This window comes from Leucopleurus acutus (assembly GCF_964270905.1).
Source record: "Leucopleurus acutus genome assembly, chromosome: 8".
NCBI lineage: Eukaryota > Metazoa > Chordata > Mammalia > Artiodactyla > Delphinidae > Leucopleurus > Leucopleurus acutus.
In genome coordinates, this window is record NC_139151.1 from 9184117 (window position 1) to 9201630 (window position 17514).

At 41.6% G+C, this 17514-nt stretch overlaps 1 protein-coding gene across 3 annotated transcripts; it reads right to left on the reverse strand.

Moving 5' to 3' along the window:
- Positions 1-4437: 4437 nt before the first annotated feature.
- On the reverse strand, positions 4438-16894 carry EI24 (EI24 autophagy associated transmembrane protein). 3 transcript variants are annotated; one of them, XM_082843776.1, is made up of 11 exons: positions 16739-16894; positions 14119-14231; positions 10909-11054; positions 10257-10317; positions 9335-9401; positions 8715-8839; positions 8278-8397; positions 7810-7921; positions 7016-7127; positions 6392-6466; positions 4438-5456 (listed from the first exon to the last, which is right to left on the reverse strand). In XM_082843776.1, the coding sequence occupies exons 2-11, from the start codon at positions 14158-14160 to the stop codon at positions 5294-5296; spliced, it is 1023 nt and encodes a 340-aa protein (XP_082699902.1). In that variant the 5' UTR covers positions 14161-14231; positions 16739-16894; the 3' UTR covers positions 4438-5293. The 3 variants fall into 3 exon arrangements, with proteins under 3 accessions (XP_082699902.1, XP_082699901.1, XP_082699903.1); XM_082843775.1 differs by lacking the exon at positions 16739-16894 and adding an exon at positions 15179-15559; XM_082843777.1 differs by lacking the exon at positions 16739-16894 and having other exon boundaries at positions 14119-14426.
- Positions 16895-17514: the final 620 nt, after the last annotated feature.

Sequence of the window (17514 nt, forward strand, 5' to 3'; positions counted from 1 at the left end):
CTAAAGAGGTCGTCGGGGTTCGGTGGGAAGAACCTACGCCGCGGGCTGAGTCCCACACGGTCGCAGAGGCGGTCCTCCCAAAGCGTAGACAAGCTTCTTCCTGGAACCAGCTTGCAGCCTGGCGGTGCTTTGCTCACCCCTTTGTAAGTAACCTGCCAGTGAAAGCTGCCTTGCCTCTCTTCCCCTTCTCTCCTCACACATAAAGAAACGTTGCTTGAAGGCACGGAAAGGGGCGAAGTTTCAGCAGCCAATTCCATCACCTCTCGGACACGCACTCCCACTCCCTACACATCTCAGTGAGCACGAGCCACACCGACAAAAACGGGAGCATCCGGCAACTGTTCAAATTTAGTGCCTGCGGCACTCCTTTCTCTTCGCGGTTACTCTACTGTTGAATGCAACCGACTAAACTTACTGAAAGCATATTAAATCAGTACTTCAAAATCACGTGTAGTTTTCAAAATATACACGACCAGGTTCACCCCAGGATGAGTCAATAGATCTGCTTTTTCGTTTTGTATTTATAATGTGTTCAGTGTAATTTTATTAACAGAAGGAAAATGAAGCTGAACCTGAAGGAACTGCAGAACTTCAAGCAAATGCTTCTTCAAAACGAGTTTTTCTTTAAAAAAAAAAAAGGAATTAAAATTAGAAAGATTCCTTTACATAAAAAAAATACTGCTTCAAGAACATTTAAGATATCGAGGTTCTTTTTTTTTTTTAATTACTAAACCTGTTTCTTAAAGGGATATGTTTGACTTTCCAGGTGGTACAATTAAGTCAGCTTTTTCAGAAGTCAAAATATACTACTAAAGAATACAGTTCAAAATCTAAGCCAAGAATCAACTGTACTCCAATAACAATTTCTAAAAAATCTAATGCTATTTTTAGGATGATTCTTTAATATCAGTTGATAGGGAAAGGCTTATCTTACAAGTAAAAGTCTGGATGGCAAAATCATGGGGAAAATTATAGTTATTATAAACCCAGAGATTATACACGAACATTCAGGGTATCAGTTAATCTCTCTCCCTCCTGACTTATTGGACCAGAAGTTTTGATTTGGTTCCGAAAAACTTTTTACAGTCCTATCAGTTGCTTAAAATAATGCTATTTTTAGCTTGCTTTATAGGAGTTGTCATTCATGTGGAGCTTTTGGTCTTTCCTGAAGTGTCTACTTACCTCTTTTATATTATTGATCGAAAGAAACATGTCTTCATCTTACCTGGAGCAGACCAGAGTAACAGTACGTTTTCTTCTTGAAGATGTTCTCCCCCGAACCCACCTTTCCAAGTATGCTGTATAGCTGTATTATCAAGATTTCTTCTCAATGCACTCTGATTCCACTGTTTCATGTTGTTTGGTTGGGTGTTTGTTTTAATTAGTCATCTATTTCTTGGAATTTTCACTTCGATAGATTCAAGTAACTTTTTCAGAAAAGCTGAATGGAAAGCAAACAATGCCTTTATTTTGTCCTTGATAGCATAGCTAGGTTTAGAGTTCTAAGAACGAAATTGGGACCCACCCATCCCATATACAGACAAGCACACATAAAAGCATACTTTCAAGGCACTACAATTTTATCTTCTATTACTCAGAGTTGTTCTTGAGAAGTCTAATAGCAATGTGAGTCAGTCTCTTGGAGGTAACCTATTTTCCTGGTGTTTCTCCATAGAGATCCCATCTGGTTTTTTGGGTTTTTTCTTCCTTTCATTGCTTTTCACTTGGCAGTGAAAAGCATCTATACGAAAAGTCCAATTTTCATCGTTTAAGTCCCGAAAATTTCCTGATTTTATTGTCTCCATGCTTCTGTTCTCATTTTCTGAAACAAATGTCAGATCTGATTCTTGGATACCTCCACGATTCTTAACTTTTTCCATGTCTTAATCTTTTTGCTCTTTGTTCTGAGAAATTTCCTCAATTTTACGTTGTAGTTCTCTAATTTAGCATCCTCGGCATCACTTCTATAAGCCATCTCATTTTATTTCCACAACTGTTTTAACTTCCAAGAACCTTCCTATTCTGTCCCCTTTTCACAATCTGTTCTTACTTCATGGATGCAATAGTTTACCAAGTTTCTATGAAAGTAGTTATTAGAATTTGTTAACTTTTATTTCTAGAATTACTTAAATTTCCTCCAGGTCCAGGTGGGGTTACTGTGTATCTTAGAAAAGCTCCTGAAATGATGCTGCTGTTAACCCATGGTTAAGAACTACTTATCTAAATGATCAAATGGTTACTCTTTGTCCCACAGGTCTGAAGGTACAACATTTAAACTTGAAATCAGAGAATGAGTCCAAGGATGGAAGCCTGAACACATGGCATAATCTCTTATCCTACTCAAAGATTCTCTGAATTCCAATGTTTTATCCAACTTTGAGACCTATGGAAAATAATAGTTATCTGAACACGTAATTCTTAAGAATTTGATCATTTCTCAGTCTCCTGCACCGTATCGTTAGGTCCAAGAGGACAGCAGTCATCTTTTTGGTTCACCCTTGAATCCCCAGTGCCTTGCAGAGCCTGACAGAGAAAGCGCTCAAATGACTGTTACGTACTTAAGTCATCTGTTCCCCTCACTTGATCCTTTACTGGTTCTATGGTCTCGCTTTAGGTTTATCCAAAATATTTCACTGAATGTACAGCTGTCATTGTTAAAAAGACCAAACTTACAGTGACCTGGAGTCAGCTTCCTTATAGCTTCTGTGGGTTGAACGATAGCACAGGAGGAATGTTAGGGTGGGGGCAAAGAAGGGGGTTGGTGAGATGACTGCTGAACAGCCTTCCATCACTACTGAAGAACCAGTAACATCTACCAGAGCAACCTCCACACAGGTAACCACGGAGCACAGAAGCTGAACAAATGTACTACTTCTATAATCAGAAAGTAAGTGGATGGAAAATGAACAGTGAACAACTATAGCTGCCCTTTTATTCCCACATAAGTTATCCTTTAAGGTGGTTCACAAACCCCTAACCATTAGTTGCCCTCTTCTGGGTTTATTCCAGTTTGTCACAATTTCTCTTAGATTTTCTCTTGGCCCCTTACCGGGTGCAGAGCAATGAACAAGTGCGTGCATGAATTTGTCCATTTAAAAGTTTCCAACAGACTTAACATACTCAGGTCTAGAAAGCATTTACTTTGTACAGTTACTATAATGGACAACTCAGCTCTAGATAGGATAAAAGGGTCGTGTTTTCAACACACATACCTGTCCAAGCTGTGATGTCTGCCCCTGAAGAGAGATTTGTGAACATGATTCCTTAGATCCTCCTGGCTGTATGACTGAAACTCAAGCTCTCACTTTCGTCTGTAGTGATGTGCCCTCCCTTATTTTCAGTTACTATTAGTCTGCCTTAAACTGCCATTCTGAACTTGGCAAAAACAGAGCCTACTCTCCCTTTGACCCCAATTTCCTAATCGCTGCCCTCACTGCCCATATGCTAGTGAAAAGAGAAGTTTACACTGCTTTTGTGTACATCTCATGAAATTAGGAATACCTACAACAATAGACATTTGGTAATCTAGCCTTTGTACCGGACTGGCCTCTCAGTTACACTAATAAAACTTTACAGATTCCTCACATCCAGTGACTTACAGCATTTTCTACAGCCAGGCACAGTGCTGGATAATATCACTTGCCTTCCTCTACTCAACTTCCCTCACCCTTCTAAGACCAGCTTAGCTGACACAAATACAAATTTCAGGCAGCAAAGATGCGGCCATTTTAATCTCATTTTAAAAACTACAACAACTAATCTTAAGTAAGGCAGTCGCTGATCAGCTGCAAGCTGATGAAATCCTGAGGTCTTCTTCAACCACCCCCTCGGCAACCTGGAAGTAGTTCTCTGCAATACTACTGTCAAAGGACCAGAGGGATATTGAAAATAAATCTTAAACTGTCTTTTACAATTTTTTGTTCACGAGCTGGAAACACCTACTTCCAAAATACCCACTATTTTAAAACCTGTATATTCAAATTTGGTTCACATCTGCTGGCAACGATTTTTAAATCCTTACTTTGTCCTGTACATAGTAAAGGTTTCTGTTAACCAAATGTCTAATCTCTTCCCTAATGAGAATGTTCAATTCTTGAAGTCTAGAAGGCCCTCTCTTCCTTCATGAGTACACAGGACGGATGCACATATAGACTTTAAAACAACTCAATCCCAAATTCTTTCACAAGATGTTAACATGATTATAATCACATAACCCAAACTTCTTCAGGGAACATTTTTCAGAACTAATCTTCCAAATTATCCAAGACAAGTCCTGGGTTCCATGCATATGTTTCTTGAAGTGACTTGTAAATTTCAACCATTACACATTTGTGGGAAACAAGCTCACGTTTGTGATGTCTTAAAACTGTACAAGTGCTTTGACGCCTGCCCCTCCCCCCATAGTCTCTTTAAAATGACAGGAAAACACCAACCAATCACAGGTTTAATGGGTTTAATAAGTTTACCCCTTCAGTTCCTATTTGCAGCACCCAATATTCCTTTGAAATACCAGACAGACCCAGCAGTGGCCAACAATAAAGTTCAGACCTCCAGAGTTTAAAAGTTCAGGTTCTCTGAGCATTCTGTGTTGCAGTGGCACTTGTCCAAAATTGGTACCTCCCTATAGCTGGGGAAGCTTTAAATGTACCAGTGAAAAAAGCTTTTTCCCCTTCAAGGGGAAGAAAGAAAACCACTCCTCAAAACCCAGCAGATCTGGCTGTGAGGTCTTTCCTCCTGTCCCATCTCTTCAGGCTTGTTTTCTTTTTGCAGTGGAGCAAGAGACCAAATCTAGCCTGAGTTATAAGAAACAAGACAGTGATGGCTATAACGGGAGTGACCAGGAGCAGCAGAGTCTCCTTTACTTCCCACGTCCAATATATGTGCTTCACAGAAAAACCAAAACAACAGGTCCACAAAATACAACAACTAGAATTACAAAAATCCATTCATCCAAGGGTGGTGGAAGGCAGGAAGGGGAGGTGGGAGGATAAATGGCACAGGGAGAAAAAGTATTCAAATCAGTCCAGGCACGGGGGCTGGCAAATGCTAGAAAAGAGCTGCAGAAAAACCTGTGGTCCTTTCAGACTCACCGGTGTTTAAAATCCATACTGGTGTCAGGACGATCCTGCCTTACGTGCACCAGACAAAAATCCCGATTCCTCAGAGAGAAGGTAATATGCACAGGGCCCTTGGCAGAGTGGGTCCTGCCTTCCCTGGTCGGGGAGGTGAACAAGAAAAAGAGCTGACGCGGCATCCTTCCAATCCCACCCATCCCCTCTGGGTGGCAGGCGACTCAGTGGCCCTCAGCAGCCTTCAGTTTGGCAGGAGATGGGTGTGGTGAGGGGAACTTCTCTGCAGAAGTTGAACTACTCAGGGCAGACTGCAGGTAGACCGTCTTGTGGAAGAGTCTGTTGCTTAAGAAAACCACCAAGGAGAAGAGGCGCAATTGGAAAAGGCTAAAAGGCAAAAGAGACCCAACCTGTTAGACACCCCCAGTTGAGCAAAATTGTTTTAATTATTTGACAACTTACTTGACTACTTTCAATTTAAAATGATACAGGGGAAAACAAGACACCAGAAATTTGATCAAGCATGTACAGAGGTTAGACACACAGATTAAACAGGCAGCAACTAAAGAATGCACTGGGTCCTGTCAGAAGTGCAGTAGTATCACCATCTGCAGTATCGGGGCTTAGAGGAAACAAAGTTCTATTTTAGATTAATTCTGATTCAAGAAGTACCTTTCTAGGGTACAAACTTCAAGCTGTGTCTGAAGATATCATATGCTATGTGTATTTCATTTTCAGGAGAGCTTCAAGAGAAAGTTAGTTATGTTAAAGATACACACTTAGCATTTACTGGATAGCAAGAACATGCAAGAACCCAAAGCAGATTGGAAATTTCTAATAAGTATATCCTCACTGACTTAACCAAAATTGATCAAAAGATTGGGCTTTTCTCTGAAGTGATAAAACTTTCAGAGTGCTAGTGTTACTAAAGATTCATTTTAAAATACTTTGTTTTACTGTCATTATCAATAAACTCCTGTAGCCAGAACACATGGCCCACTATTTTTAAAAAGTTGGCCATTCTTACAAAATGAGCTCTACAGGTATAAGTGCCTTATTCGGTGAACTGTTACATTTTAAGAATATGTATAATAGCAGAATTTCTGAAACACATATGTGCACATATGCATGGGGAAAATTTTGGGATACATCCCAGAAGTGTTTCTCTTGTTGAACTGTATATTAATAGTTTCCTGCAATGTAAGGCTATTTTTAAAAAACCTTAACAAAAATGTCTCATTCACATGATTGCAGTGTTATGGCCCCAACACTTTAGACCAAAAAAACTTAATACATTTTAGCTAATACTGGCTAATACTTACTATGCTTTGCCAGGGGTCTTTGCTTCATTGGCGCTGATAATGAATAAAGGAAAGAGGATAGAGAATAGGCAGCCACTGTTTAAAAAAAAAAAAAAGAAAAGAAATAATTAGTCACCTTCAAAACAGCCATGACTTTGAAGATATTAGAAGCCCAAAGTTCTTTGCCTCCAGTGCTAAATATCATGGCTTGATGGACCCTTAATGTATCAAACACATCTTTAAAAAAAAAAAAGGATTTTTCTAAGCGCTGGCTATGTTTAACATTGTTCGAGGAAGCAAAACAGAAGAAAGAATATGGCATATATGATCATGCAGACTATATTTTAATGATGAGAATCCCCTGGCGGTCCAGTGGTTAGGACTCCGCACTTCCACTGCTGGGGGCACGGGTTCGATCCCTGGTTGGGGAACTAAGCATGCAGCAAAACGGGGCAAAAAAAAAAAAAAAAAAAAAAAGCTAACTGACAAATGTCTATGACTATCTGTCAGGGAGAAAAAATCCTACAGACCTCCTGATGGCCAAATAAGAATGCAGAATGCCTAGCACAGAACCAGGCATACAGAAGGTGCTCCCTACACTGAGTATTTTTACCAGTCCCCTTCAAGTCCCTATAGTCAAATTACCTGACAATGTAGGAGGACTGCATTGCTGTGAGGAAAGCCAAGGGCAGACCAAATCCAAAGTAGTAAGGCCAATTCCTTTCTATGTTTGACAATCGCTGGTGCATTTCAATTCCTAAAACAAGGAGCCAATACAATTAGGCTGCATATTTCCTTTTAGCCAAATGACTAAATAAGGTAGACAATTTATTTGAGGTTTGAGTTGTAGGTACAGACCTGCCATTTAGAATACAACTAAAGCATATAAATTAGAATTGTCCAAATCTGATAAAACTTCTATGCGAAGGTTTTACAAATGAACAATCACAATTTCAAAACTGGCAGGCTAAGTGAATTCTGAATTACAACACCAGAATCCTTTGTAAGTATCAGTCTTGAACAAAGCAAGAAACAAAAAAAGGCAGCTATCCTCTAGGAATCAATTAACCCCTTTCAACCAACCACACCCAAATATGCCAAGGACTTTCAAAATATTCCCCAAAATAATCTGTATGCACCGACGTCAAATTAATTTCTCTAATTCAAAATAACTCGTGCTCATTTATGCCATCTTATGGCTGTCAGAGCTACGTGACATTAAGCTCCATAAGGATGATGCTACACTGCTACATTCCCCAGCAACAAAGTTAAGGGTTAACCCCCCCAAGCCAAATCTAAGTCCCCTCTTGCCAAAAAGGCTGCTTCATTACAAAGACGATTTGCCAAGGGCCTAAGTATTGAAGAATTTAAGAAGTCTACTTAGCAGCACCATTTCCAAATTGGGCCTCCAAGTTCTGAGTTTCTTTAGACAGGCTTACCTTTATTGAACCAACGATATTCGAAGCAGTATAGTGAGTAGAGAAGAGACATATGCAGGAGACTAACCAGCTGACCAACAAGATGGATGGGAAAGAGACTCACAAACATCCCCTGAAGAACAAGTATGGAAAATCTTAATTCCAAAGCTTCAGAGACCTGACACTGTTCACCTGCCACTCTGAGTCATCACTCTCTACCCAGATAGCCTGATAGTTGCTTCTCAAGTTTCTAAATAGCAAGAGAGTGAAGAATGCTCAGGGTGGCAGGGAGGAGCAGGCAAATTCATGTTTCTTTACCATTTTATGATTTTAAGTCTCTAGTTGTTTCTGTGAAAAAATGATTTACAAATCATTGCCTCCCATAAACGTATCTGCTGAGTATAAATGTGACACCCTGTCTTTGTGAAGCTCCCTCTAGTGAATCTTCTTTTCTTAATCTGCTCCATATGCCCAGAAGGCCAGTCTCACCTGGAGGAGGAAAAGAGCCTGCAGCAAAAGGTTGAAGAGCATGTCAGCAATTATTTTGCTGACACTAGGGAATGGGTGAGGCTTCCTCCCTGATACCTCGAAGGCCAGGTCAGCTATATCCTGTAAGAGAGAAAAGAGCTCAGCAAAACATGAATTAAGTGGCCTCAATACCCAGCCCCAAAGCTAAGGCCACTGATCTGCCATGAGACCTGCCAGGGGAGAAAAGCCCCTGGACATCTGGCCATGAGATGCTCTGGTGACCTGAGAGGATAACTCCATTTTACAAGAGCACAGAGATCACCCACTGGCTGCTTGACCAAGAAAAGCTAAGGCGGTGAAATCGCTCCCTACATGGCCACTAACTTCGCAGGCTGAAACCTGCCACCTGGCGATCCATTATGCCATAAAACCCAGACTCCATTCTGCCCTGTACCTACCTGAAACCAAATTGCATTCACAACTTTGCTAAGCACAAACAGGGGGAGCACCCAAAGAGCACTGAAAATTGACGTGAGGAAAAACTCGAGCCACGACCAAACATCCCCATGTAGTGACGGATCACCTAAGAAGGACGGAAAGGCTTGTTAGTTTAACTGGAGAAATGGAAAACCAGAAGACCAAATATGCAACCCCTACTGCACACACATACATCTTTGGTTCCTGCCAGCACATCACTGCACCTATTTCAGAGAGTCTTATTCTTCATAGACACACCAAATTCTGGCCACAACTCCAATTCAGAGTAGCCACGGAGATGTGCTGCTTACCTTGAGACAAACCTGCTTACCGGGTGGTGACTGATATGTCAGTGACCAGCAGTACACTGTATGCAGGAAACCACCCTGGTTCAAATCCCAGCTATGCCACTTACTAACGGTTTAACCTTGGTAACCAATTTCCATTTCCTCATCTATAAAATGCTATCTGTAACAATACCCAAAGGGTTGTTGAGAGATTTGAGTTAAAAACATCTAAAGCTGCAGGTACAGAGGAAGTATTCAATAGACTGAGGGAGACACAGGGAAACACCTCCCACCTCGGCAATGGACATACTTACCAATAATTTGGGCCGTTACTGACTGAAGCACGGGAATAAACACTCGATAAAACAAAAGGAGACTGAACTAAAGGAGAGAGGAAATAAGGTAAACATTAAAAGCCCTTCTTTAAAACAGGAGTTCCAAGTTTCAGTGTAATTATTTTCCAGATGGAAGTGTCTTTTACAAATTAGGAGCCCTGAAGTGGTACCAAAATTGGACTCAGTTCTATTTCCCAATTCTCCAGCTGAGGAGTACAAACCTGACACTGCCTACGAAAACAGTAAAACTTCTGGGGGACTAGAAGAACATTTCAATTAGTAGTCACACCAAACTACAGGCATATACTAGGTACACAGTCATATTTTATTAATTAAAGCTAACACCTAAAAACATCTGTGAAATGTTTAGATTAACAAGTTGAATTATACTGAATTTCAAGTCCAAGAAAATACTTAACTATTTGTTCTTCAAAGTACTCAAATTTCACTTAAGCCTGTGTTGGTTCTCAGTCAGCTGTAGGCAACCTTCTGGTATGAGTTTCAATAGTAATCAATTCGAGGACATTGCTATGACCAGACAAAGGGAGAAGCTTGCCCATATCCATCTCTTTCCCCTCTGAGCCCTCATAGTTGCTCTTAACCAAAATGTCCAGACAACGTCACAAGAAACTGTTACCTATTAACATTAAAACTTGTAAGTCATTTAAGAAAAAAGTGTATATTCAGGGCTATCTATTCCTGACATTTACATACAAGTTTTCTCTGAGTGGGAATAAAATGAGTGAAGGTGCACAGAATCCTGGTCATGGCCTTAAGCACATATTAGCAGGTGAAAGCTACCTGTCTCAGTTTCAAGAAGACAGTTGAGAACCATGAACACCAAAATAATCTGAATAAAGATGCTTATAAGGCACCTGGAATTTGACGAAAAAGAACTTACCCAGAATACTCCACCATTCCAAGCGCAGCACTGAAAAATTCTACTAACAATACGTGGTTCACTGGAAAAGACCACATGTATTTAGCTTAAAAGGCATAAAGGCTATTCCCATAGTATCATTCAGTAGCTCTCCTTTTTACATCTTTTGTTCACATTTTATTTTTCCAGCACCTACTGTTATCCCAATGTTCTCTCCTAATATCAATAAGAAAACGCTAAAAATATTTCAAGAGAAGCAGTTTTTCTTAAAAAAAACAAACACACAAAAAACTATATTTTCTAAATTCCAAGACTGGAGACTAGAAGAGGATGTCTGAGCTTCTTCTATCAAAATCCACACAGGCACTCCTAGAAGTATCCACCAATCCAAGTAATTTTTTTATGGCTCTCTATTCACCATCCTGATTTCTTTTAAACACCACGACATTTTGAACAAGGATTACTGCTAGACACCAGTTTAATTCAATGTGAGGGGAGTGGGGGGAAATCACCTGTAACTTTTTTTGGGGAGAAAGCACAAAAGACAAATAATGGGGTATTGAAACTCCAAGTCACTATGTAGTGTCTGAATTCTATACTAAGTTTAATCACTTCCTTAAGTGCCCACAGAAGGGAATTCAGATGTTTTCTGACATCAGCCTCCACTCCTTACCTCTCTTGCTTCCTCTCTATACTCTGGGCTCTCCTCTGAGCCAGGACACTGCTTGCCCTTCTTCGACGCTGCTCCTCTCTCTTTTGCTGAATTCGAGCATCTAGCTTTGAGATGGTACAAATTCCCCAGATGGAGTCTTTGATTCCCTATACACAAGAGTATTACTTTTAAAGAGGGAAGATTTTGGATCAGAAGACTTTCCAAAGTTACATACAGGCAAGTGATGAAATAACAGTGGAAATCATGGTACTTAAGTTTGCTACAAAGCTTAGCGGACCCTTGATACTTTTGTATTTTGAAATAATTCCCAATTTACAGAAGAGCTACAAGAACAGAGAACTCCCTAATACCCTTTCTCAGGATTCACCAGCTATTTTGCCACATTGTTATTTATTCTTGTTTATATATATATGTATATATATATGTGTGTGTGTATATATATATGTATATATACATTTTTTTAGATCATTTGAGTAGGTTGCTGTGTCATGTCTCTTTACTTTTAATTGTTCAGTGTGTATTTCCTAAGAACAATATTGTTCTTAGGAAATATATATAGTTATCTATTAAAGAAATTAAATATTGAAACAGTTTAATCTACAGTCCATATTCCAATTTCCCCATTTGTCTCAGTAATGCCCTCTATAGCATTTTTACCCCTCAAGTATCAGACATCAGTTCAGAATCACATGTTGCATTTAGCTCTCATATCTCTTCAGTCTCCTTTAATCAGGAACAGCTCCTTAGTGTGTCTTCCTTTATGAAGTATACAGGTCAGTTATTTTACGGGATGCCCTCAATTTAGGTCTGTGTCCTCATGATTAGGTCCCACGTTACATATTTTTGGCAGGAATATCACATAAGTGATGGTATGCCCTTCCACATATTACATCCAGAGGCATGTGATGTCTGTCTCACCTTGCTGGTGATGTCAATTTTACATATTCAGTCAAGGTGTTATCCAGCTCCATTGTATGGTTGCAAATTTTTGTCCTTGCAACTAATAAGTAATCTGTGGGCAGACATTTCTGAGACCAGGCAAATATCCTGCTCATCAAGTCCTCTCCCCTAGATTTAGCATCAATTAACAATTCTTGCCCAAACCAATCTTGAATAACATGGTTGCAAAATAGTGGTTTTCTACTCCCTCTAACACTTACCGATACTATAAAGCCAAGTTATTGCCCTCCTCTATACTCTTCCAATATCAATCTAATGTCTACAAGTACGAACTACATCCTGTACTAAACTAGCAATACGAGGGTAGATTAAACACTGGTCTCAAGAAAGAACCAGGGCTGGACCAAGGCTAATGGAAGACACAAAGAAATAATCACTGTAAAAGTGTGCAAAGCTGTAGGATAAGAGCATGCCACATAAGACAGAAACAACATTGTAGTGTAGCTGGAGAAGAATGGCTTTAAACAGTGTATGCTGAGGAAGAGGGCTGTTAAGTCTATAAGTCACTGACGGGGGCACTTGCCAATGACTGGAAGAGCCCCAATGGCAGAAAGATTACTGTTATTACTACAAACATCAGAACTGCCTATTACCCAGTTCAAAGGACTGCACTCATTTATCCACCCACTCCCATATTGAGCATCTTCAATGAGCTAGACAACATATGGAAATGCTCAGGAAACTTATAACTCAGCAGGAAAAGTACATCAGTAAACCAAAAGAAAAAAATAAAGAAATAAAAATTTATAGTTTAGTAAGTACCACAACAGATTTATGTCCAAAGTAGAGTGGGAAGGACTAGGGTATTCAACTTCATCAAGAAGCAGAAAAAAGGGGACTTCTCTGGTGGTCCAGTGGTTAAGACTCCACACTTCCAATGCAGGGGGTGCGGGTTCCATCCCTGGTCAGGGAACTAAGGTCCCACATGCCACGCAGCCAGAAAAAGAAAAAAAAAAAAAAAAAAAAGCAGCAGCAGAAAAAGGCATTCTGGAAGCAATGGCCAACCTGGATTTAAGAATGGCATTTTCACCTATTGTTATGAGCAAAACAAATTTTAGAGAAAACTGTCAGGATACAGAGAAATGGACAAGTTTATGAAGTACCTGCCGATAGGAGCATAAATTGGCAGCATGCACCTACCTGGTCTTTTATCTACGAGTAATGTTTAATCTTATTTTGCTTTTTAACTTCTAAATCTTCTACAAACAGTTTAAAATTAAGATAGTTAAGTTCAAATGGCTTAGGGCCTAGTATGTGCTAGGATGATGACAGCATCCCCACTTCTGAGATACTTACAGTCTAGTGGGGCAGACAGACACACAAAGTTCACGTCGTACAACTGATCCAGGGTTGAAATTTTATCACACAAAAGGACATAAGGTATTAAAAGAAGATCACATGAATTCTCTTTGGCCCTTCTAAGATATTCCTTCAATTCCCCCCTCTTTGATTCAAAGATAATAAACTTTTAAACACTTCCACTCCCCGTCAGAACTGGCCTCTCTCCTGCTCCCGGGAATAGAGCTACAGGGGCTACAACTAGGGCATTAGACCTCAGACAGCCACTATAATGGAATGTTATGCTACTGATCATGTGGGTGACTACGTCCTAAACAGATCTCTATGGGACATTTTTCTAGAGCATCATCATCTCCGCCTTGTAGAATGGGAGAATAAGACAGGTCCTATAATGTAGATCCAGACAAAGTAGTTTAGGTAATAGCACTGTACCAATGTTCACTGCTTGGTCTTCAACAACATACCATGGTTACATACGATGTTAACATTAGGAGAACCTGGTGAAGGATATAGGGGAGTTCTCTGTACAGCCCTGCAACTCTAAAAGTATTCCAAAATAAAGTTTAGGGAATTCCCTGGCGGTGCAGTGGTTAGGACTCCATGCTCTCACTGCCAAGGGCCGGGTTCAATCCCTGGTCAGGGAACTAGATCTCATCAGCCATGTGGCATGGCCAAAAATATATATATATATTGATAAATAAAGTTTATCAAAAAAAAAAAGAGGGTCTGGGGCCAAGCTGGACAGGGTTTCAATACTACAGACACTCACTAGACAGTTCTCCCAAGCTTCTGCGAGATGCAGGATAATACCTCTCCCTCGAGTAGTGTGATTAGAATGAAAACTTGTAGGTGAAGAACCCAACAAACATAATAAAAATTTCAAAAATACCTAAAGGATTTTCTAGTCAGTTCCTGCAGCAGAAGGGTCAAAAGATGACTTGACGTACTCACTCTGGCAAGGTCCTGCAGAAAGGTTTTGACACTGTCAGCCATCTCTTCACCGCCCAAACTATCAACTACACAAAGGAGAGAGAAGTGTCCCCAAATGTCTCATCATGAAGCACCTGGAAACAGACGGAGCGTAAGCGGGGAAAAATATTTATCTTCAAGTTACTCACGTACATTTCTACATGATGACGTTTTCCACATACTTCTCTAATAGGAGTGCAGTAGCTTCTAGCACTTAGGTAGATACTAGCACTGTTAACTAAGTGAAGTTACACCTGTAACTACTGAAAAACCTGAAATCAATAAATTTTTAAATCCCTTACCACCCTTTCACTTTTACATGGACTAGTAATCCCTTCTCTGGGCCTTGATGTCCCTAACTATCCCTCCTACACGTCCCAAGTACTTTTGAGATTTGAGATCATGAGATGGGTGATAATTACACTACAATATCCTCCTAAGCAATATCTGTGCTTGATGTTACTTGAATACAAATACAGGAGCAAAATGAAAGTTCTAACAAAAATTACTAAATATGCACTTCATACACAGGGTCCTCCAGCACACAGATAAGTTCAAAGTATGATGTGAAATTTCCCACCAAGACCCCCAAATATGCCTTCCCTGTTTTCCAACTTTAAATGTATACATATATGTACAATTTCAACAAGCATGCAGGAAACAATGAATTTTAAACTAGGCCAAAACAAGGTTAAGTCCACGTGTATAAACATTCTTTAACACACTACAGCTTTCCCATTTTATTTATTTCTTAGGTGAATGAGAAATCTAGCTTCATAAAATAATAACTTGAAAGTTCACGTGTATAAGTATTTTTAAAATACTACGCTCCCATGTAATGTCTAAGATGAATGCAAAACCCATTTTCAAAAATTTAATTAAGGACTTGGGATTCTAAAATTCTCAAACCTGACTAAACCAATCTAGGGTATTCTTAATTTAAGAGATAGACCATAATGACAATTTCACAGGCAGCTTCTATACACCTCGAATTTCAAAACATAAGCACACTTTCCCTAATGACCACTTCACCAAACTGTACCTTATTGACCCAACTGGACTACTGCCACCCAGAACAGGAAGAGCAGGGAATACAGCAGAGGGAAGGCAACTTGCACAACACTGTATGTACCATCTTCTCCTTGGGTCAAATCCTACCCAGATGCACTCACTTCAGGTAGAGAAGTTTCTAGGGTAAGAAACTTTTGTTAATGCTCCCACTTAAAAACAAACAAAAAACACCTGAGTGATAGGATACTCAGTGACAGGTGAATAGTTAATGCTCAATGATGATATATAAGACACTAGTTTCTAAAGATTATCATGGATTCACTTTTAACCATCTACTTCCTCATCTATGAATTAAGAGTATTAAAATTTTTCATAGGTTTTGAGTACAAAGTGCAGTAACATGAAAATAAAAACTTAACTTCTACATAAACATAATCCCACTACAGAATGAGCTAATGTGGGAGTTTAAGGAAGCCGATTAGTTAGTCTGGGTTTCTCACAAGGTGCTGACACAGCTGGAAGCATGTGGGTCCTAATCCAAGGAGAGGAGCTGTGTTACCTGAACCATGGCCATTAACAACTGGCTTCTGCAAGTACCAAGTGGCAGGTTACCTACTGACCAACAGTGGCCTGTGAAGGACAAGTCACTTCAATTTTATATGCAGATCCTATTTGAATTATCCGGAATATCCAGAAATATTATCCGGTTTGACAAAAAGCTCAGGCAGGGAGAAAAGCAACCTGCCACGATTTGAGACCAGAGACTGTATAACACGGAGGAAACCCTCCAACTGTGGTGGACGTAAGTGAGATGCATCTGGTTCACAGCATTTCACAGACGGAGGAACTGAACCTCCAAAGTTAAATGGCTTGCCCAAGATTACAGCACGTGAAAGGCTACAGCGAACTTCAAAACCCCGGTGTCTGAACCCTCAGTCGGGGCTTTTTACTCAAGTTTTGCGATGAGGATTTTTGTTTAACCCGAGCATCCCATGGACAAAATGTCTCGTAAGCCTGTAAATACAACTGGCCATTAAATTCCTAAACAGTCATGAGAACTTATTAAGCATCTACTGCGGCACGGTCCTGTACTTTCTAAGTCACTAAACCCAGAAACCCAAGTCCGGAAAGCAGGAGGCTGTCACATCCCACTCCAGTTTCACTAAAGGTAAGCATCCTCACATCCCACCGGGCTCCCCGGATGCTCAGAGCCCACAGGTCCCTTCGGACCCGTTTCCCCCCCCAGCTCCTTGGCAAACCCGACTGGAAGCTGGTCTCCCTCCGCCACCACAGCCGTGCACGAGGCGCGGGGCACGCTCACATCCCGTCACGCGCGGAGCTAAAGACAGCCGCGCCGCACCTGGGCAGAGGCTCGCCGGCTACCGCGGGCTGCGTCCCGCGCCCCGGCCCTGCCCCGCCGCCGCAGCACCTTCCCGCCAGGCGTCCCCGCGCGCAGCCCCCACCCGCACCTCCCAACCCCGCGCTCGGGCCCTGCTGCCCTCACACGCCCTCGCCGCCCTAGCCACCGGGGCCCCTGCCGCGCGCGCAGGCTGCGCGACGCCAGGGCCTGGTTCGGCAGAACTGCACCTACCCGGCAGCTTTGCCCCCGCGGCTCCGGCTCCGGACCCTGGCCCACCGCTGGCCCGCTCGGCTCCTCCACGCCCCTCCGCACCCCTTCGCGCCCGGCCACCCACTCCCGCCAGGGCGCTCCCAGGGCCGGGGCCGCTGCGCCCACACTGGGCATGCCCGGGCCGCACAGGGCCGCTGGGAAGTCGGGCGGGCGCAGAGTCCAGCCGCCCGGGCGGAGGGGGCGGGGCCGCGGCGGCGGAGGGGGCGGGGCCGCGTGGTGACTGAGCCTGGGAAATGCAGTCCGTCCTCTGGGCCCACCCGCGCCGCTTCCGGGCTTGCCGTCCTTCCTGATCCCATATCGTGTTCTTTGCTCTCTCCCATTTACTTCTGCAGGTTTGCTTGTCTTTCTATTATGAAGCCTAACAACAGAACAATAAAATGCAGAAGTATCTTGGTCTCTTTGGTTGGAGACTTCAGTAACCAAAGGGTACTAAGCAATGATGGGTTTAAATCAAGTCATAAAATAAGAATAGGTCAAGCTGCCATGCAATTCGGCTGCATTAGGCGTGTTCTCTGACAGCAAAGTGTTGGCTGAGATTAAAGCGATCAAGTAAATAGAAATGAAACTGTTTTCATCTCTGTCCCCAGCAGTCCGTCTCTACCCCAGGGACGGCAATTTCTTGGCATCGAACCATCAAGCCTGACCTATAACCTTTTTCTCCCCTATTCCCAGCTTCTTATATCTCTCATTCCCCATTTTTTCCTCTTTTCTCCACTTCCTATTTTCCTTCACCTCTA